Genomic DNA, 17,702 nt, shown 5'->3' with positions numbered 1-17,702 from the left:
CCCAGGGCAGCGCCCAGGACAGGTGCCTGGGGTGGGGGTGGTTGGTGAGGTCCTTCCTGAGCAGCCCCTCTGGGCGGGACAGATGCGGAGTCCGGAGAGGGCAGCCGGGCTAGGCCTCCAGCTCCCTGGGGGGCTCGGTGGGCCTCCCCTCCCCTCCACACTCTTAGCGCGGGCTCCGACTCTAGAGACCTGCGAGGAGCTTCCGGAGCCTTAATGGAAGCCCTGTCTGCCACGGCAGCGCACGTGAGGGGAGGGGTGGAGGGAGGAGGGGGGGGGTCTCCGGGGAAAACCCTGGGAGTCAGCCTCCCAGTGGTGGGAGGGAGCGGGAGGGAGGCGTGTGGGCAGCCAGCACCTCCTGCTTACGGGGTTTGGGGTCCAGTAACAGGCAGGGAAACTGAGGCCAACTGGAGGAGCAACTGCCCCAGGTCCCTTGTCATTGGGGGCCGGGTCACACCTGCCTCTCCCTGGCAGCTGGGTTTCTGCTGTGCGTCTCTGGTATGGCCCCTAGGGTCAGGCCACTGACTGTCCCAGAGATGTAAGGGTCAGCTGGGGGGAGTTGGGGCTGCTGTGTAGCTGATAAATGCGGGCTGGGCTTGGAGAAACCGGGGTAGGTGACAGCCAGCCCTGCTATCCCCCGCAACCTTGCTTCCCCAGTCTGGTGGGCACTCACTGCCCCTTGGCCTCTTGGCCACTCAGTGTGGACTGCAGGCCCTGGCAGGCGGCTTCTGCTCTGGAGGGGTACCCTAACCCCATCTGCCTGGGCTGGGCAGAGGCTCTGGGCATCAAGAGAGGGCATCTGTGGTGGCCAAGGGCTTGCTCTGTGGAGAGAGATGCCAGCCTGGATTGTCTTGGACTCTATCAGGGATGGCTGTGCTGGGGTGGAGGGGTTAGGGGAACACGTTCATTCCTTCACTTCTCCCTCCCTCCCTCCCTCCCTCCCTCCCTCCCTCCTCCCTCCCTCCATTCATTCAGTGCTAGCTGTCTTGTGCCTTCTTCGGGCCAGGATTGGGAATTGTGGGAGCCAGGTGTGGGATCCTACCTTAACCTATTACCTGCATGTATGGTGGGACCATGGACAGGGTGGGGCACCTGTCTTGAGGCTTGCTCTTCATGATACGTACCATGGGTGCTCATCTGTGAAGTGCGGTTGGTGACATAGATCCATGCCTCTGCGACCCCAGTCCAGCCCCCCTCCCGCATTAAGACTTGGCTTGTTTCCCCGTCCCCTCTCTCTGCCATTCCCACACGTACCTCAGAGGTGGTTGTGGGCTTTTGCCCAGGCGGCGGCCCCTCTGTATGTTGGCTCACATCTTATATTCTACTGCCCATGTCCCTTAGATCTGGCCATGAGGGTGGGACTGGCACTATCCCGCTTGTCCTTTGGCCTTGATATCCTGGGTGCTTTCTGTTTCCATATGAGGAAGCCAAGCCCCGGGTGTGTGACAGGGCCTAGGAGACCCTCTTGAGAGCAGTGGTGGCTGGTTATGTTTACCTTTCTGAGTACTGGCCACTCTGGCCCCGGGCGCTTGGAGTCTTGGGCCAGGCCCCTTCCACAAGTTCAAGGAAACTCCTGGGAAATCCCAGGTCTGGACAGCAGCCCCACTCTGGGCCAGACCTGTAGACCATGGACCAGGTGGACCATGGATGGGAGCGCCGGGGGGCAGTTTGGGCCCTGGAGGTAGGCTATGGGAGGCAGGTCAGTGGTCCCAGGAAGAGGGGCAAGAATGAAGCTAGGGCTGGGGATGGGTGACAAGATACAGTTGACAGGATTTGGCAAGATTTGGGATGTGAAGGGCTGGGGGTTGTGTGTCCAGGCTGGTGCTCATGTCTGGGCTACCGGGGGGACCTGAGTTGCAGGGCCAGGGGTCCTGTGTGCCGCCCTGGATAGGTGGACATGTGGCCCTAGAACAGGGTCTCGAGGTCAGATGAGGATGCAGGCACCCCGGTCAGCTGCCTCTCTTGAGTGCCAACTATGTGCTGGTCATCAGGCTTTGGTTCCCTACTCTGCTGCCAGCTCTGAGAGCCCCCAGAGTGGGTGGTTGAGTGGGTGTCCAGGCAGTCTGGACACAGGGGTGGGAGACAGGAGGAGGTGACGGGGATGTGTCAGCATGTGCAAGTCCCTCTGGGGGCAGTGGGCACTGTGTCCAGGGGCTGTTAGGACAACATGCAGATTGACGCGCTTGGGCCCGGGGGCCAGCTGGGTGCTTACACACACACACACACACACACACACACACACACGTCTGTGCACATGTGCCTGTTGGAAGCACCAGGTACATGCACGCATGTCCAGGTCCTCATCTGCATGTGTGCCCAGGCGTGTGTAACAGGGGCCGGGCCTTCCTGTGATCATCGGCTGACTCTCGCTCCCGCCTGCCCGCCAGCCTGGGTGAAGTCATCGCCTGTTTTTAGCTCTCTGAGGTCATTTGCCAGTGGGGGCTCTTGGGGCCTCAGGATCCCACTACTGGGCTGCCTGGGCTGTGCATTAGTGGGCGATGCTGCAGGGTTGCCAGGCCTTGTGGGGTGGGGGGTTCCTGGCTCTTCTGGAGCCCCATCCCTTTGTTCCCTCTACTGCGCTGTGTCAGACCCTCATCACAGGCTAGAGTGAGAACAAACCGAGTCAGAGTAGCATTGAGGTCTGAGGTATGCTTACTCCTTCTCCCTCCTCACCAGGGAGTTGGAGGCTCTTCTCTGAGAGTGTTCATGTATGCAGATCGACTCAGGGGCCATGTGCTCCTGGCCAGGCTGTGGTCCCCTCTTGTCAGTCTTACTCCTCGCTCCTCCCCTCACTTGCAGCCACCAGGGTGTGGCCCCAGGCCCCTCCATGCCTGGCCCCCCAGGGCCCAGCCAAGAGAGCTCGGCGCCTGACACACATTTGCTCCCACAGTTGCCAAATACAGGTGGGGTCGCCAAGGTGCCAGCAGTGACAGGCTCTCCCTGAATCTTCTGCTCCAGAACCATCCCAGCTCCCAGTGCCCTCAGAGAAGGGTCCAGGCCGCTGTGCCTGGCAGCCCAGCTGCATGTCCCCGTTCAGGGTCTCAGTTTACTCCTCTTTCTCAGGGAACATCGTTCTTCCTTCCTGGCCAGGTCCCCACCAGGCATTCCACCTACAACCCCAAACTGAGTGGCAGCCAAGGTTGTGGCCCACAAGGGGTGAGGTCTCGCTAAAAGGCCGTGCAAAACCATTTTCCCTGTGGATGCCTGAAATTCCCTGTCAGTGGTTTGTGAAGGCCTGGTTAAGCCTCTCCCTTCTGTTAGGCCTCAGTTTCCTTTTTTATAAAATTACGTATTGTTGTCCTCTGCTTCTGGGGGCAGAGGCTGCATTCTGTGACTTCCTTCCTGTGTCACCAGAGCCCAGGGGATACACCTGTCCTAACACGGTGCATGCCTCTCTCTGGACCCCTGAAGAGTTTGCGGGGGCCCAGAATCTTAGCACTATGTGCAATTGGGGTTTTAAGCATTTTGTCAGGACAGGACCCCAACCTGAGGAGACTTCACACCCTGAGGACCTCGGGAGGCAGGCCATTGGGCAGCTCTGGGCACCTAGGCTTGCATACCTCCCAGGCCCAGGACCAGGAGCAGAGTAGGACTCTGGGGGCAGGCAGACAGGGGTGTGGCCTTCCTTGGGCCTCAGCTCTGTTTCTGTGTAGGGCCTCAGAGGCTTGGGGCCCAAACAGGGGACCCATTCCTCAAGGCACAGCATCTGGGCCACAGAGCAGGGCCTGTCCTCCTGCTGACCTGGCCCCCGCTGCCCAGGAATGTGCTCCTGCTCGCTTGCCCGCTGCGGCTTGGGTTTCAGCCCCTACCCATCCTGCCAGATGCTAATCCTAGGACATTGGTGTGGTGCGGGGACCCATGTGGTCAGAGGCCCAGGGGTGAATGGACTTTGGCTTTCGGACCCCTTTGCCAGTCAGCACAGTCAGTTCAGCTCTGCTCTGGACTGGCCTGTCCTCTTTGAGCCTCCGTTTCCCCACTGGCAAGTCTGACCATAGGCTTATGGGCCTTAAAAGGGCCTCTGTCCAGAGCTATCTTGCCTGAATTCCACCATGGTTATCCCCTGCAGGGATGAAGGCAAGGGGAGCTGGGCTCTGATAAAACACCCAGCATCTCACTGGGGAGCACCAAACACTGGCCCAAATGAGGTAGGGCCAGGCTGTGCCCACTCACCACCCTAGGAGTGTCCAGGCCGGAAGGAGCAAGGGTATTTTGGGCATTCTGAGAACTGAGTATTTCTGTCCTGCGAGGGCGTCTAGCTGGCCTTGGGAACAGTTGGGGGGGGTTCCTGGGTATGGCCCTGGGGAGTCTGTGAGCAGTGCTGAAACTGCTCCCCCAAGGCCTCTGCACTCAAGGTTTCTTGGGTGGGGCAGGGAGGAGGCCCAGGACATGGGAGGGCCCAGTCAGGGGTAGTGACCCATGTCCAGAGTTCGACCTGCAGGTCCCACCAATCTCCTTGGGCCACCAGGAACCTGTAGCAACCAGGCCTTGCAGCTCAGATGGGGCTGCCCAAGACTGCACCACTGGGGTCAGGGGCTTTATCTGCCAGCTCAGTCCAAGGAGGCGCCAGGATTGGGGGAGGTCAACCCCCAGAGGTCCCCATGGGATAGGGCAATAGGGCCGGTCAGCCCCATGGCGTTCAGAGGCAGGAGCGGGCTGCTGTCTTCACCAGCTGGGGCTTGCAGGCCCTGGGGTCCATGGGCTCCAGGGGTGGGCAGAAGGCCCTCCTGGCCTCGGGGCCAGCACAAGCATCTACACTCCAGGGCCAGGCGAGCGATGGGTCCTCCCACTGACACCCATTCTCCCCCGCTCCCTTGCCCAGGAGCAGAGCCCGGGCAGCCAGGCCTCACTGGCCACAATGCCAGAGGCACCCGAGGTGCTGGAGGAGACAGTGACAGTAGAGGAGGACCCTGGCACGCCCACCTCCCACGTGTCCATTGTCACATCAGAAGATGGCACTACCCGGCGCACTGAGACCAAGGTATGGCCAGGCCCCGGCAGTGGGCAAGCAGGCTGTGTAGCCACGGTTGTTCCATGTACAGAGTGGCCCCCCGGGTGCCACCTGTTGGTCGGGTGGGAGACCGAGGCCACCCTGGCCCTACTGGGCCAGTGTCCGGGCCTCTTAGGCTGCCCAGCCTGCCCACCGGCCACCCACTTCCCCACCAGGTCACCAAGACGGTCAAGACGGTGACCACGAGGACAGTGCGGCAGGTGCCCGTAGGCCCAGATGGCCTCCCCCTGCTGGACGGCGGCCCTCCACTAGGCCCCTTCACAGACGGCCCTCTGGACCGGCACTTCCTGTTGCGCGGGGGTGGTCCGGCAGCCACGCTTTCCCGAGCCTACCTCAGCAGCGGGGGCAGCTTTACCGATGGCCCTGAGCCCCGTGATGTCCCCAGCTACGGCAGTCTCTCCCGTGGGCTGGGTGTGCGGCCCGCACGTGGCCCCCTTGGCCCAGGCCCCGTCGATGGCAGCTTCACACTGCCTGGCCGACGTGAGGCCTTCCCTGCAGGCCCTGAGGCTGTGCCACCAGCTGGTCGCTCCCAGCCCGAGCGCTTCCAGGCAGAGCCATACGGCTTGGAGGATGACACCCGCAGCCTGGCTGCCGATGACGAGGGTGGCCCGGAGCTGGAGCCTGACTATGGCACTGCCACAAGGAGGAGGCCTGAGTGTGGACGTGGCCTTCGTACCAGGTGAGCATCCTGAGCCTGGCCACTGCCTCCAGGAAGTCTGCCTTCCACTCCCCCACAGGAAGTCTAGCTGCTAGGGCTAAGTTAGTTGTGCACGTTAGTTTGAATTGGCCTCAATTCAAGGATAGCAACAAGGGAAGCTTCTGGGATGGTGGAAGTCACACTGGGCACCCTCCCTGTGGGTCTGGGGCATTAGGGAAGTTTGTGACAGTGCCCAACACCTGCTACCCCTGCTCCAGCCAGCCGGCCATGAAGATAGGAGCACAAGAGGCTCAGAGCGTTTCCTCTGAGTTTGAGGCTCCAGCCTTTCCCCAGGCCTCAAGTGCCCCTGTGTACAGAAGCAACCAGAAACTAGGCTCTCCAGCTCTTCCCAGCATAGACTCTGGTTCTGTCACCTTTGCTCTCAAGTTTTTCTATCTGTAGAGTGAGAACATGACCCTTGGTATGGATTATGCTGTGTGACCGCAGGAAAGACACCTGACCCCTCCTAGCCTCAATCCCTGCCCTAGGAAGTAGGCTTGATGGTGACAACCCACAGGGACATCTTGTACTCCGGGGGATCGGTGGCCTGAATGCTCCTCATATGGTCCCACCAGGATGGCTGTGTGCAGGGAGGGTCACCTCCTACCCCCACATCCTGGCAGATCCCACATTGCCGAGATGAGCCTCATGGGAAAGCAGGACCCCAGCCCCAGACAGATGTTTCATAGAAATGCATTTAGCTCAGAATTGGGGAATGCTGCATGGTAATGGGAGTGAGTGAGCTCCCCATCTCAGGGACACCCAAGCTATGATAACCATTGGCTGGTGTTTGGCCATGTCACTGGCTGTGAGTCAGTTCTTGCTGGCCTGGGGTGTAACTCTCAGCACCCACTCGGTGCTTGGGGTCCAGTACCAATGCTGCAGGCCTATCCCCACCCTTCAAGGGTTCGTGGTCCCCTGGAGAAGATAATGGCGGGGTAGCTCCAAAGCAGGCATCTTTGGGCAGTGCCGAGATGTTCCTGCGCCCTGCCTGCCTGCACAGGGCCTACGAGGATGTGGCAGATGATGGTGGTGAGCTGATGGAGGAGCGGCCCCCGTTTCCGGCTGCGACGGCACCCCTGGCCCAGCCAGAACGGGGCAGCCTAGGCAGCCTGGACCGAGTGGTACGGCGGTCACCCTCAGTTGACAGCGCCCGTAAGGAGCCGCGTTGGCGGGACCCCGAGCTGCCAGAGGTTCTGGCCATGCTGCGACACCCCGTGGACCCTGTGAAAGCCAATGCGGCCGCCTACCTGCAACACCTGTGCTTTGAGAATGAGGGTGTCAAGCGCCGTGTGCGGCAGCTGCGGGGCCTGCCTCTGCTCGTGGCTCTGCTGGACCACCCGAGGGCGGAGGTGCGGCGGCGGGCCTGCGGGGCTCTGCGAAACCTCTCCTACGGCCGAGACACGGACAACAAGGCTGCCATCCGGGACTGTGGCGGTGTGCCTGCCCTGGTGCGCCTGCTGCGGGCTGCCCGGGACAATGAGGTCCGAGAGCTTGTCACAGGTGAGTGACACCTGGCTTCCCCTCGTCCCTCAGGGAGAGGAGAGTGAAGCTTGGCCAGGGAAAGTCACCCCCCCACCCCGCCACCACCACCCGCCCATTTAGTCAGGAGGTCCAGCTGCTGGGGGTAGGCATTAGGCTTAGACTGAGAGGTCCCCAGTCTCTCTACCTCTGGACTTTGCTGCCTCTCAGGCAGGCCCCCTCTCCACCTGCCCCCATGTCCCCATACTCCTCCAGGTCCAGCCTCCTGGTCCCACCCTCCAGTGGGGCCCAGTGCTGGGGGATTGTGCCTTATGGGCCCCAATTGGCCAGGTAGGGTCGTGTGACCACTTCAGGTGGTGCCAGTGAGGCAGTAGTGCCGCACCCCCCACCCCAACGTGGCTAAGAAGGGATGGGGAAGAGAAGGCATCTGCTTGTCCAGCCACAGGCCCCCGGCCAGCCCTTTCCTGTGTCCCAGCCCCTCTCAGCTGGTAGCTACTGTGAGGTGCCTGTGCACATCTTGCCTGGGCCAAGGTGGGCACCCAGGACCTCTCACGGCTTTTTGTTTGTTTGTTTGTTTGTTTGTTTGTTTGTTTCTCTCACGGCTTTTGTCACTTCCTGCCTTCGGGTCTGATTGGGGTATGTCCTGAGCGAGGTCACATGGGGAGGTCGGAAGGTCGCTGCCTGTGTGGTGAGCACTGGCTGGTTGATGGCGCCCTGCAGGCACACTCTGGAACCTGTCATCCTACGAGCCCCTGAAGATGGTCATCATTGACCACGGCCTGCAGACGCTGACCCACGAGGTCATTGTGCCCCACTCGGGCTGGGAGCGCGAGCCCAACGAGGATTCCAAGCCAAGGGATGCTGAGTGGACAACAGTCTTCAAGAACACATCGGGCTGCTTGAGGTGTGGGTGGGGGCTGGGCTCGGGCACTCTCTGTGCAGCCACTCAGGACTGTTCCCGGCCAAGGAGGCAGGAGCCAGGCACCAGAGCCTGTATGCACACCTGGGAATGTCCTCATGTCTGGTATAACGTGGAAGACCATTAGCCACCCAAGTCTTAGGAGCTTGGGACACAGCCATGTCACAGTTCCTGCCTGAGTCCTGAGAATGGGGCCTGATGGGGCTGTACTCGGCCCCAAGGGCAGCCTCTGGACAAGGTCTGCCACGCTCTCACATAGGACCCCATGTCTCCAGCCCTGCTCAGCTTCAACCCACTCTTCCATCACCATAACAGCCAGGGTAGGGGGAGCCGGGACCCTCATCTTCTGTCTGCCTCAGAGGCCTCATTCCATGTCCTTGTGACCTCGGCCCTAACCCTCCCACCCTGGGAATCACTAGAGTCCCCACAGGTGGTCCAGGGTCCCCATGGTCCTGTCTGTCCATCAGGACATAGCCCCATAGCCCTATGGGGTCCTCACCTCAGGGTAAGGTGGAACCCAGAACTATCACTGTGCGTGGATTCAGGACTCTGGACCCACTTCTGTCCCCTTCCAATTCTGCTGGGCATCAGAGAAGGCCCCCTGCCACACCAAGATGCCAGGCCAGGGCTCCCTCCTAGGGTCTCAGGGGTCGGGACACTGTCAGTAGCCCTAACAGGGTGGTGTCAGAGCTGGTTTTACAGATGAAGACAAGACCCCAAGGCCAGGGGGCGGGGGATGGGCTGGGAAGTTCCCGTGGGAGCCAGGGTTCACAGGGCTCGCTCTTGGCCCCCCAGGAACGTGAGTTCGGATGGTGCAGAGGCCCGGCGGCGGCTCCGGGAATGTGAAGGGCTGGTAGACGCCCTGCTGCACGCCCTGCAGTCAGCTGTGGGCAGGAAGGACACGGACAACAAGGTCGGGGGGGCCCCAGCAGGTCCCAGCGGGGTGCATCTCACAACCTCCTACAAAGGGTCGGGGACACGGAGCAGGAACTGGGCCCAGAGGGCCCTGAACCATTTGGGCAGCACAGGAGAAGTAGGCATATGCATTCTAGGGCAGTGCCCTGGCCACGGGCCGCCCCGTAGTGGACACAGTGAAGTCCCAGACAAGGTCCTACGTGCCGTGTGTTCTCCACCTTTTTCCTTCCTCAGCCCCTCCCTGGGAGTTCTCACCCCCGTGGGCTCCCTAGCTTAGGCCTCCTCATCTTTGCACCCCCAGTTCCTTCTGTGCGCACTGGCTGCGGACAGGTGTCCCGGGGAGGGGTGGCAGTCTCCGTGCCCACTGGGCTCTGCTCCACCATCTCTCCTCTCCCCACAGTCGGTGGAGAACTGTGTGTGTATCATGCGGAACCTGTCCTACCACGTGCACAAGGAGGTGCCTGGGGCCGACAGGTACCAGGAGGCTGAGCCGGGGCCCCTGGGCGTTGCTGCGGGCTCCCAGCGCCGGAGGAGGGATGACGCTGGCTGCTTCGGTGGCAAGAAGGCCAAAGGTGTGTGGGAGGGACTGGGGTACTACACTCTAGGACTCCCCCTGCCACCCCAGGCTGAACGGTCTCCATACCCACGGCCGTCACGGAAGCCAGAGACCACCTGGTCAGCTCCTGATGGGCAGGTGGCGAAGCAGGGAGCCAAGGAGGGTGTACCCAGCCTGCTGGGTCATCCGGCTGACGGGGCAGCCTTCCCTCATCTGCACTCTGGGGCCCCCGGGGGAGGGCAGGAGCGAACCTACATGGTGTCCCTGCTGCTGCCTGGACTGTGCCTCAGCTCCGGGAAGGGTTCTTTGGGCCCGTGTTTGGAAAGCGCTGAAGACGTTGCTGCCTCCTGGCGTTCACAGAGCACCTGGAGACTTTGAGATGCCCCGGAGGCAGCACCCCACCCTGCCTTCACGCCATCCCACCCGGCATTTGCCAGGTGCAGGTTTCGGGATCTACATTCTCTGGCACCTGCTGGGTGACGTCTGTGCACTGCCTTCATCTGCCCCCCCCCCCCACTCCCCATGTGCACCTGTTCTGACCCTAGGCCTCCCCTCTCTTGTTCCACTTCTGGGCACTCAGCCCTCCACAGTGATCGGGGCGGGGGGGGGAGTTCCACGACCCATCTATTCAACCCAGGGTTTGCAGTGGGTAGTCGAGGCCTCCTGGGAGGGCGTGGGAGGGGGTGCTGCCCGCTCAGGCTCATCTCCTCTCTCCTGTGCTTCCTCCGGCCGCCCAGAGGAGTGGTTCCATCAAGGTGAGTCCCTATTTGTCCTGCTGTCCAGGCCCGGTGGGGGCAGTGGGCACCGGGGAGGTGCCGCCCACCCTTATTGTCCAGGCAGTCCTCTCCATGACGACGACAGGGTGATCTAGCCTCCGGGCCCTGCCCCATCCCCAGTCCCTTTCCCGGGCAGCCATCTCCATGACAACTGTGTGGACATGACAACGGCAGGAATGTCAGCCCTGGACTCATTGGGAGGCCAACGGGCTGTTCCTCTGTAACCTCAGACTCTGCTACCCAGGCAGGGCCGGGCCTGGAGCTGGAGCAGGGAGAGTCAAGGGCGGGAGGTGGGGGGCAGGGTCTGGGTGTATTTGTCCCCACAGGCACCAGGGAGCAAAGTCTGCCCCTGGGAATGAGGCGATGTGTGGCTTAAAGGGACCACACAAAGGCCCCGTGAGGCTGGGCAGAACAGGGAGCCCAGATCATCAGAACTCAGCTCTGCTGCCTTTCAGAGAAGAAGCTCCCTCGTCTGAGATGAGGGTGACTGGCTTCTCGTGAGCTCACTCACAGAGTGGTGCAGGCCGAGGCTGACAAGTGCTAGGTGGGGTTGCTCTAGGGGCTCAGCCTGTGGGTGGAGGTCTTTCCTAGCCAGCAGAGCCTGGGACCAGGTCCTGACCCCAGACGGGCATTTCCCCGTGGCTGGGACTCTTGACCCCATCCCTGCTTTACTGTGCAACTGGGCAGGTCTCGTCCTTGGCAGCCCCCAGCTTCCCTGTACCTCCCTGTCATCATGCAGCCTGGGCTCCTGGCTCCCAGTAGCTGCAGGGAGGCCGTTGGGTGGTCAGCAGTGCTGCTCCCCGGCACCTGACAGATCAGTCCTGGCTGCTGGGGGCAAGGCTGGGACATTCCCAGGCCCCATCCCAGGGCCTCCTGGTGCCCAGTCCTGGACTTGGGGGTGCTCTTTGGGCCTTGGGCAGGAAAGTGCTATGTCCACCCTCCTGGCGCATACCTGCTCTGTGCAGGCCCGGCTTCACCTCCGTCTATTCTCTGTTCCAGGGAAGAAGGATGGTGAGATGGACCGGAACTTTGACACACTGGACCTGCCCAAGCGAACTGAGGCTGCCAAAGGTGAGTGGGCGGAGGCAGAGTTCAGCCCAGGCCCACGCAGGTGGCCAAGCTTTGTGCTACCAAGAAGGTGTGGAGGGCCTTGGGGAGCCAATGGAGAAACAGCCCACAGGTGTGGGGCTTCCCAGAAGGCTGTCCAGTCCCTGGGTACCTGCTGTGGGTTCAGAATCAGGGCCAGTTGCGTGGGTCACTCCAGGCAGGGCAGGAGGCAGAGGCACGGAGAGGCCAGGCATTTGCAAGGTCATGCAGCATGTGGAAGACTAGAGGGGACAGAGTGAGGCCTTTAGTGAAGGGCAGAGACCAGCTAGGCAGGACCTCCAATGTCCTCTGAGGAGCTCACGTTCACTCCCAGGGGTCTGGGGGCTGAGGTGTCCAGTCAGGTCTAGTCCGGAGGCTGATAGTGCAGGGGGCAGAGTGGTTTGTCTTTCTCGTCCCCTGTGTCTGTTGGAGTCTTCCTGTGTGCTGGCGCCGTTCTGGATAGGGAATCGACCCTGAGTAAGGGAGCTCTGCCCTGGTGAGCCCCAGACCACGGGCCACCCTGCAAGCCCAGACACCTCCAAGCAGGGTGGAAGACCCCAGCCATGAGGCCTAGGGGAAAACATCACACACAGACCGGTGTATGCGGACGCCTTCAGGGGGGACACCCTGAGTAGGGGACATGCTTGGAGCATCTGGGGAACAGGAAGCCCAGCAGAGCTGGAGTGAAGGGACCGTGAGGCATGAGGAATGGGGAGGGGGTGATAAAACGTGGGGTGGGAGGACAGGGGAGAGGGAGTAATGTCTGGGTACAGGCCAACTGAAAGGCTGCTCAGCCCCTCCTCTCTGGAGTACCTTGGAGCAGCTCTGCTGCACTGTGGGGCCAGGGCCTCAATTGATGGGGGACCAGGAATGGTTGAGCAGGGTGCAGACTGAGAAGGCAGGCCCTGTTGCTAGGGGCGTGCACTGGTAACAGCCTAAGTTACATAGGAGAGAACAGGGCCCTGTTCTGGCTAGGGCTCCTCCCCCTAGTTGCACAGCCTGTCTACCCAGGAGTGCTGGCCTTGTTGTTAGGGACGTTGAGTCCTGTTGCTAGGGGAGCAGCCCTGGTTGCCACCTCCCTCCCTACTCCAGGCCTTCTGGATGCTGTGGCTGCCAGGCAGGTCCAATACCATTTCTTTGGAAGCAGGGTCAAGGGAACAACGACCTCACTTAGACCCACTGCCTCCTCACTGAGCCTCTGTTCTGCTATGAAACGGGAATGCTTTCTCCCTTGGGTGGCTCAGAACGGGTGAATGTGTTGATGTTAAATTTTCCCTGACTGCACCATACCCATCCCTGGCCCCAGCTGACTCTTGCCCTGGGGGCATTGATGGGAGGAGCGGGGAGAGGGGGTGATGGGGGGGGGCCTGGGTGACTGTGGGCTGTGGGTGCTCTGTGCCCAGGCTTTGAGCTGCTGTATCAGCCCGAGGTGGTACGTCTCTACCTCTCCCTCCTCACCGAGAGCCGGAACTTTAACACCCTGGAGGCTGCTGCTGGTGCCCTACAGAACCTCAGCGCCGGCAACTGGATGGTGAGAGGCCGAATCTGGCAGGGAGGGGACAGACAGAATCCTAGGTACCCTGTTGGTGCTGGCCTCTGCCTTTGCCCAGGCTGCGGGGGTGGGGACCACACGGGACACAGTGCCTCCCCAGGGTCCGGGAGGTTCGCGGCACAAAGGATGCCAGCTGGAGGTGGCATTGAGTTGCTTGGGTAGGGCTTTGGCTTGCCAGGGAGGAGGGTCCAGCCAGAGGGAACAGTCGGCTCAGGTAGCAGAGTGTCGAGGCGTGTGGGCGGGACCCAGTGTGCTGAGCACACTCCCCGCTCCACTGCCACAGTGGGCCACCTACATCCGTGCCACGGTGCGCAAGGAGCGTGGCCTTCCGGTGCTCGTGGAGCTGCTGCAGTCCGAGACTGACAAGGTGGTGCGTGCTGTTGCCATCGCCCTGCGCAACCTCTCCCTGGACCGGCGCAACAAGGACCTCATTGGTGAGGACGCGGGTGGGGCAGAGCCAGGATGTAGAACCCTGTGGGCTGCTCTGGGGTCCCACTGGCAGGGGCTGGGGGCCGGCAGGGTGGGGAGGAGTTCAGGGGCCCAGCCCTGCCCCTGTCATTCTGTCCCAGCCGCTGGAGCTGGGATCTTCCTGAGCAGTCTCAAGGCCTAGCCCCTGGACACGGTGGGTGACTTTGCCGCTTCCCGGGGCTCTCCTGATGGATCCCGCGCCCCGCCGCTGGGCTGGGCAGAGGCATGTCCTGACAACTGCCCCTGCCCTTCAGGGAGCTATGCCATGGCCGAGCTGGTGCGGAACGTGCGCAATGCGCAGGCTCCGGCGCGACCAGGTGCCCGCCTGGAGGAGGACACCGTGGTGGCCGTGCTCAACACCATCCACGAGATCGTGTCCGACAGCCTGGACAATGCGCGCTCACTACTCCAGGCCCGAGGCGTTCCAGCGCTGGTGGCCCTTGGCGCTGCCAGGTGGGTGAGGGTGCAGCCCGGGGAGGGCGGGGGCCCAGGGGGAGGGCGGGGCGGGGCCGGTTGCTGACCCCGCCCTGCGCCTGGCCGCAGCCAATCGGTACGTGAAGCGAAGGCCGCCTCCCACGTGCTGCAGACTGTGTGGAGCTACAAGGAGCTGCGTGGCGCCCTACAGAAGGATGGCTGGACCAAGGCACGCTTCCAGGTGCGGCCTGCCTGGCCTTTCTTTTCCTCTTTCACTTCTCCAGGCTAGGTCCCCCGCAGGACTGCCCCTGACTCCACACCCTGTTTTGTGCCCCCCCCCCCCCCCCAGTCAGCTGCTGCTACCGCTAAGGGACCCAAAGGAGCACCGAGTCCCGGAGGCTTTGACGACAGCACGCTGCCACTGGTGGACAAGAGCCTTGGTGAATACGGGGTCGGGGCATGGAAACCTATCTCTGAGGTATAAGAGATGCTCCTCCACCTAGGTGCATTGATGGTGACAAGGCAGGTGAGAAGTAGGGGGGCCCCTTTCCTGGCTTGCAGCCTCCTACAATCTCTACATCCATGGTGTCCACAGTGATGTTAAGTGAGGGTGGGGGGGTGTCAATGGCAGAGGCCCAGCAGAATGGTGCAAAGATGTTAGCGACAAAGGGTACCCAGGGTCAACGGAGGCCAGCCCTGCTGTGGGTTTGTCTGTCCTGGTATCCCCACTGGTTCTTGCAACCAGCCAGCCACCTGGCTTGTACCTTGCAGATGGCGAGAAACCAGGCAGCCGAGACGTGATCCCCATGGAGGCACTTGGCCCAGGTGAGTGCAGATACAGGGCTGCTTGTTTCCTGGGGGGGGGGTGGGGGGCGGGGATGGCGTTGAAATGGACCAGGTGGTTTTGCCTTGTGTGTTTGGTGCTGGGAAAGCCTTCCAAGGAGGTGCTGGTTGGAAAAGAGAATTTGGTTTAGCAGTGCTGCTGAGGGGGGTGGGCAGCCAGGGAGGGGTCAGTGCCCAGCCAAGGTCTCTGGTCTGCCAGCCTAAGAGGGCTGGAGGGTTCTGAGCGACCAGGGTGGGAGGGGCCACGAGAAGACCTGGCCTAGGCCTCCAGCGCAGTGCTGGGGCAGGGCAGGTGGGGGTATCTCCCCGTGCACCCTGTCCCAGGGGCCCCCTGTGTCTGGGCTGAGAGGGAGATCTGCTCCTGCGATGCCTGCCCCTCAGAGTTCCCCTCATGTCCCCACCCTAAGACGGATACTCCACTGTGGACCGGAGGGAGAGGAGGGCTCGAGGTAGTGACCCTGCAGGGGAGGCCTCTGAGAAGGAACCGTTGAAAGTAAGTGGCTGTGGGCAGGTGCCTAGGGAGGTGCCTAGGGCATGCCTGAGAGGGGCCCTGGCAAGGTGCTGAGTTTAGGCTGCCCAGTCCACCTGGGGTGGGGCTCACCTCCAGGACAGCTGGGCTGGGAGATGGAGCCTGGGGCCTGGCCCCCCTGCCTCGGGAAGTTTATCGTCGGAGTCAGTCTGTGGGTGCAGGTGGTTTGAAGCTCACACCCACTGGGAGGGAGGGGGCATGGGACAGAGGGCACTGCCCAAAACAATGCACAAGGGCCAGGGGAGTCTGAGCACGAGTGTCTTCACCCTTCTCTGCCTGCGTGTGTGTGTGTGTGTGTGTGTGTGTTTGGGGGGGTGGGGGATGGGCCCACCGTTGTCCTGCCTCCTGGGTGGCACCTGCCAACCTGCTCTGTGACCGTCCCGTGGCTTTGGGCACAGGCCTGTGTGTGTCCACGCATCCGTGTGCATCTTTGTGAGCCACACTAGCTCAGCTCCCCCATCGTGTGCACCTGGGCTCTGGCCTCACCCACTGAGCAGCCCAGCCCCCACCCACCAGCGCTGACTAACCTGCTCTGTTCTGCCTCTGACGCCCTCCTGCCCACTGCCCATCCGCTGCAGCCCGACCCCGGCAGGAAGGTTCCTCCTGGGCCCAGCAGGCCTGCAGTCAGGCTGGTGGACGCCGTGGGGGACGCTAAGCCTCAGCCCGTTGACTCCTGGGTCTAGCTTGCATGCCTGGTACGTTCTCTGGTCTGGTTTCTCATTCAGCTGTTTCCTGTCCTTTGGGAAGGGGCTTCTCGTTAATCTCTGCTGGCTGCATGTTCTGTCCCTTGGTGCTCCCTGGTGGGACTCCAGCTTCTAGCTCAGCAGGCTTAAATGCCCATCTTAGGGATAGGCTGGGGTCTGAGATGGACATGTCCCCCTGGGCCAGCAGTCCCGGCTCAGGCACTGTGTCATCGGGGCCCAGAGCAAATGGGGCCAGAGCAGAGACATTTAAATGCCCCAAGCACAGTGCCCCCCCCAACGACCAGCGAGTCGGACTGGCCCTGATGCTGAGATTCTCGGGGTCAGCCCCTGCCACCTCCAGCAGCTGCCTTGGTCCACACTTTTGTTGGCCTAGTCTGTGGAGGGGTCCGCCAGCCCCCGGGCCGTCCTGCTTAACCTTCCCCTCTCCCTCCGTAGGTCTCGGGCCCAGCCATTTGTTCTTAGGGACCTGATCATGGGAAGAAGGGAACTCCAGGGCCGGCCCTTCCAGACCCTGCTGTGGAGCTTGGGGCCCCCTGGCGGCCGGGGTTGGCAGCGCTTCTCGCCGGGGAGCCAGGGCTCGACCTTCTGAACACACACCTCCCTTCCCACCCCTCGCTCCCTCCCTCCTAACTCCCTAGGCTGAGTTAGCTGTTTACTGACATGGTGCTGTGTGCGAGTGAGAGAGAGAGAGAGAGAGAGAGAGAGAGAGAGAAAGCCAGTGGAGCTGCCAGAGTGGGGCCCAGGGAAGCGGCAGGAAGGGCACCTGGCTTTGCTTTGGGGCTGGTGGTATAGAAGAGTGTGCTCTTGTGTGTGTGGGGCCCCAGAGGAGCCTGCAGCAGGGAAGGGAGGAGGGGGGCTCAGAGAAGGAGTTTGACTCTGGAAGGTAGAGGGGATCCGCTGGACGCTGGGTCCCACCCTGCATGGCCCATGGCGGGGGGGGGCGGACTGGCCCATGTGTGCAGAGAGGCTTTGGAGGCAGCAAGATGGGGGTCAGGCTGTGCTTGCCCCCACCCTGCCCTCGGCTACGTGGAACCCCAGTGCAGCAGGAGCCTTCCCTGAGCGACTCTGGCCTGGCCGTGGCTACCAGACCCTGTCTGCTGGAGCCCAGAGTCACACCTCCGGGACTGACCTTCGGCAGCAGTGGGGGACGCTGCCTAGTGCCTGCTGTTTGTGACTTAAAAACCGAAGAAAAACACTGACAAAAAGCATTAAAAACAAAACCAAAATAAGACTGTATTGGTAAACACCTAAATTTTTGTAAGAAAACTTAAAAATTAAAAAAAGCAACGAAACTTCCTATCTTCTGCGGCTCAGATCCTTTGCCACCGGCTGCTTGCTCTTCCCTGCTTGCCAGGGTGGGCATGGGTGGAGGTGGCCCCCGGGTATCCATGTGCTCTGTCCAGAGGGGGCTCAGCTCCCAGGCCACAGGGGTGGGCACATGTCCTCCCAGGCTCACTGCGATCCCCTTTCTGCACACACACACACACACACACACACACACACACACAGGAGAGGGCTTGTTTTGGGGTGATTAGCTGGGCCCCGAGTCCCACGGTGGTGTCCTGGCCAGAGGTCAGTCTACACACAGGTGGGCTCAGCCGGGATGGGGGCGGGGGGCAGGGGCGGGATCCCTGGAGAGCCTCTGAGGTAGCTAGGGGGCCTTGGGGCCAGGAGCCAGGGTTGGGACTGGGGATTTGGGCAGCTGTGGATTTAGGTAGATGCAAAGCAATTCTACTTCCCTTGCTAGCTGGGCAGC

The 17,702-nt window shown here is 61.8% G+C and overlaps 1 protein-coding gene across 8 annotated transcripts in view; it reads left to right on the top strand.

Annotated features, from left to right (window-relative positions):
- Positions 1-17,333, top strand: part of ARVCF (ARVCF delta catenin family member) — a 50,616-nt gene extending 33,283 nt beyond the window's left edge. The window contains exons 4-20 of one of the 8 annotated variants that reach the window (XM_073889701.1): positions 4,817-4,975; positions 5,161-5,684; positions 6,670-7,205; positions 7,905-8,088; positions 8,899-9,016; positions 9,419-9,590; positions 10,312-10,329; positions 11,350-11,421; positions 12,840-12,967; positions 13,272-13,422; positions 13,711-13,909; positions 14,000-14,111; positions 14,220-14,310; positions 14,642-14,695; positions 15,121-15,206; positions 15,821-15,937; positions 16,382-17,333. In XM_073889701.1, coding sequence (XP_073745802.1) covers positions 4,817-4,975; positions 5,161-5,684; positions 6,670-7,205; positions 7,905-8,088; positions 8,899-9,016; positions 9,419-9,590; positions 10,312-10,329; positions 11,350-11,421; positions 12,840-12,967; positions 13,272-13,422; positions 13,711-13,909; positions 14,000-14,111; positions 14,220-14,310; positions 14,642-14,695; positions 15,121-15,206; positions 15,821-15,925 — 2,709 coding nt within the window. In that variant the 3' untranslated portion in view covers positions 15,926-15,937; positions 16,382-17,333. The remainder of the gene's footprint in view (positions 1-4,816; positions 4,976-5,160; positions 5,685-6,669; positions 7,206-7,904; positions 8,089-8,898; positions 9,017-9,418; positions 9,591-10,311; positions 10,330-11,349; positions 11,422-12,839; positions 12,968-13,271; positions 13,423-13,710; positions 13,910-13,999; positions 14,112-14,219; positions 14,311-14,641; positions 14,696-15,120; positions 15,207-15,820; positions 15,938-16,381) is intronic. The other 7 variants (XM_025858036.2, XM_073889704.1, XM_073889705.1 and 4 more) reach the window with 7 other exon arrangements.
- The last annotated feature ends 369 nt before the right edge of the window (positions 17,334-17,702 follow it).

The sequence above is a fragment of the Callorhinus ursinus genome, unplaced genomic scaffold (genome assembly GCF_003265705.2).
Source record: "Callorhinus ursinus isolate GAN/ISIS: 27379988/994484 unplaced genomic scaffold, GSC_fseal_2.0 scaffold115, whole genome shotgun sequence".
Lineage (NCBI taxonomy): Eukaryota > Metazoa > Chordata > Mammalia > Carnivora > Otariidae > Callorhinus > Callorhinus ursinus.
This window is presented reverse-complemented; position numbering and strand designations above follow the sequence as displayed.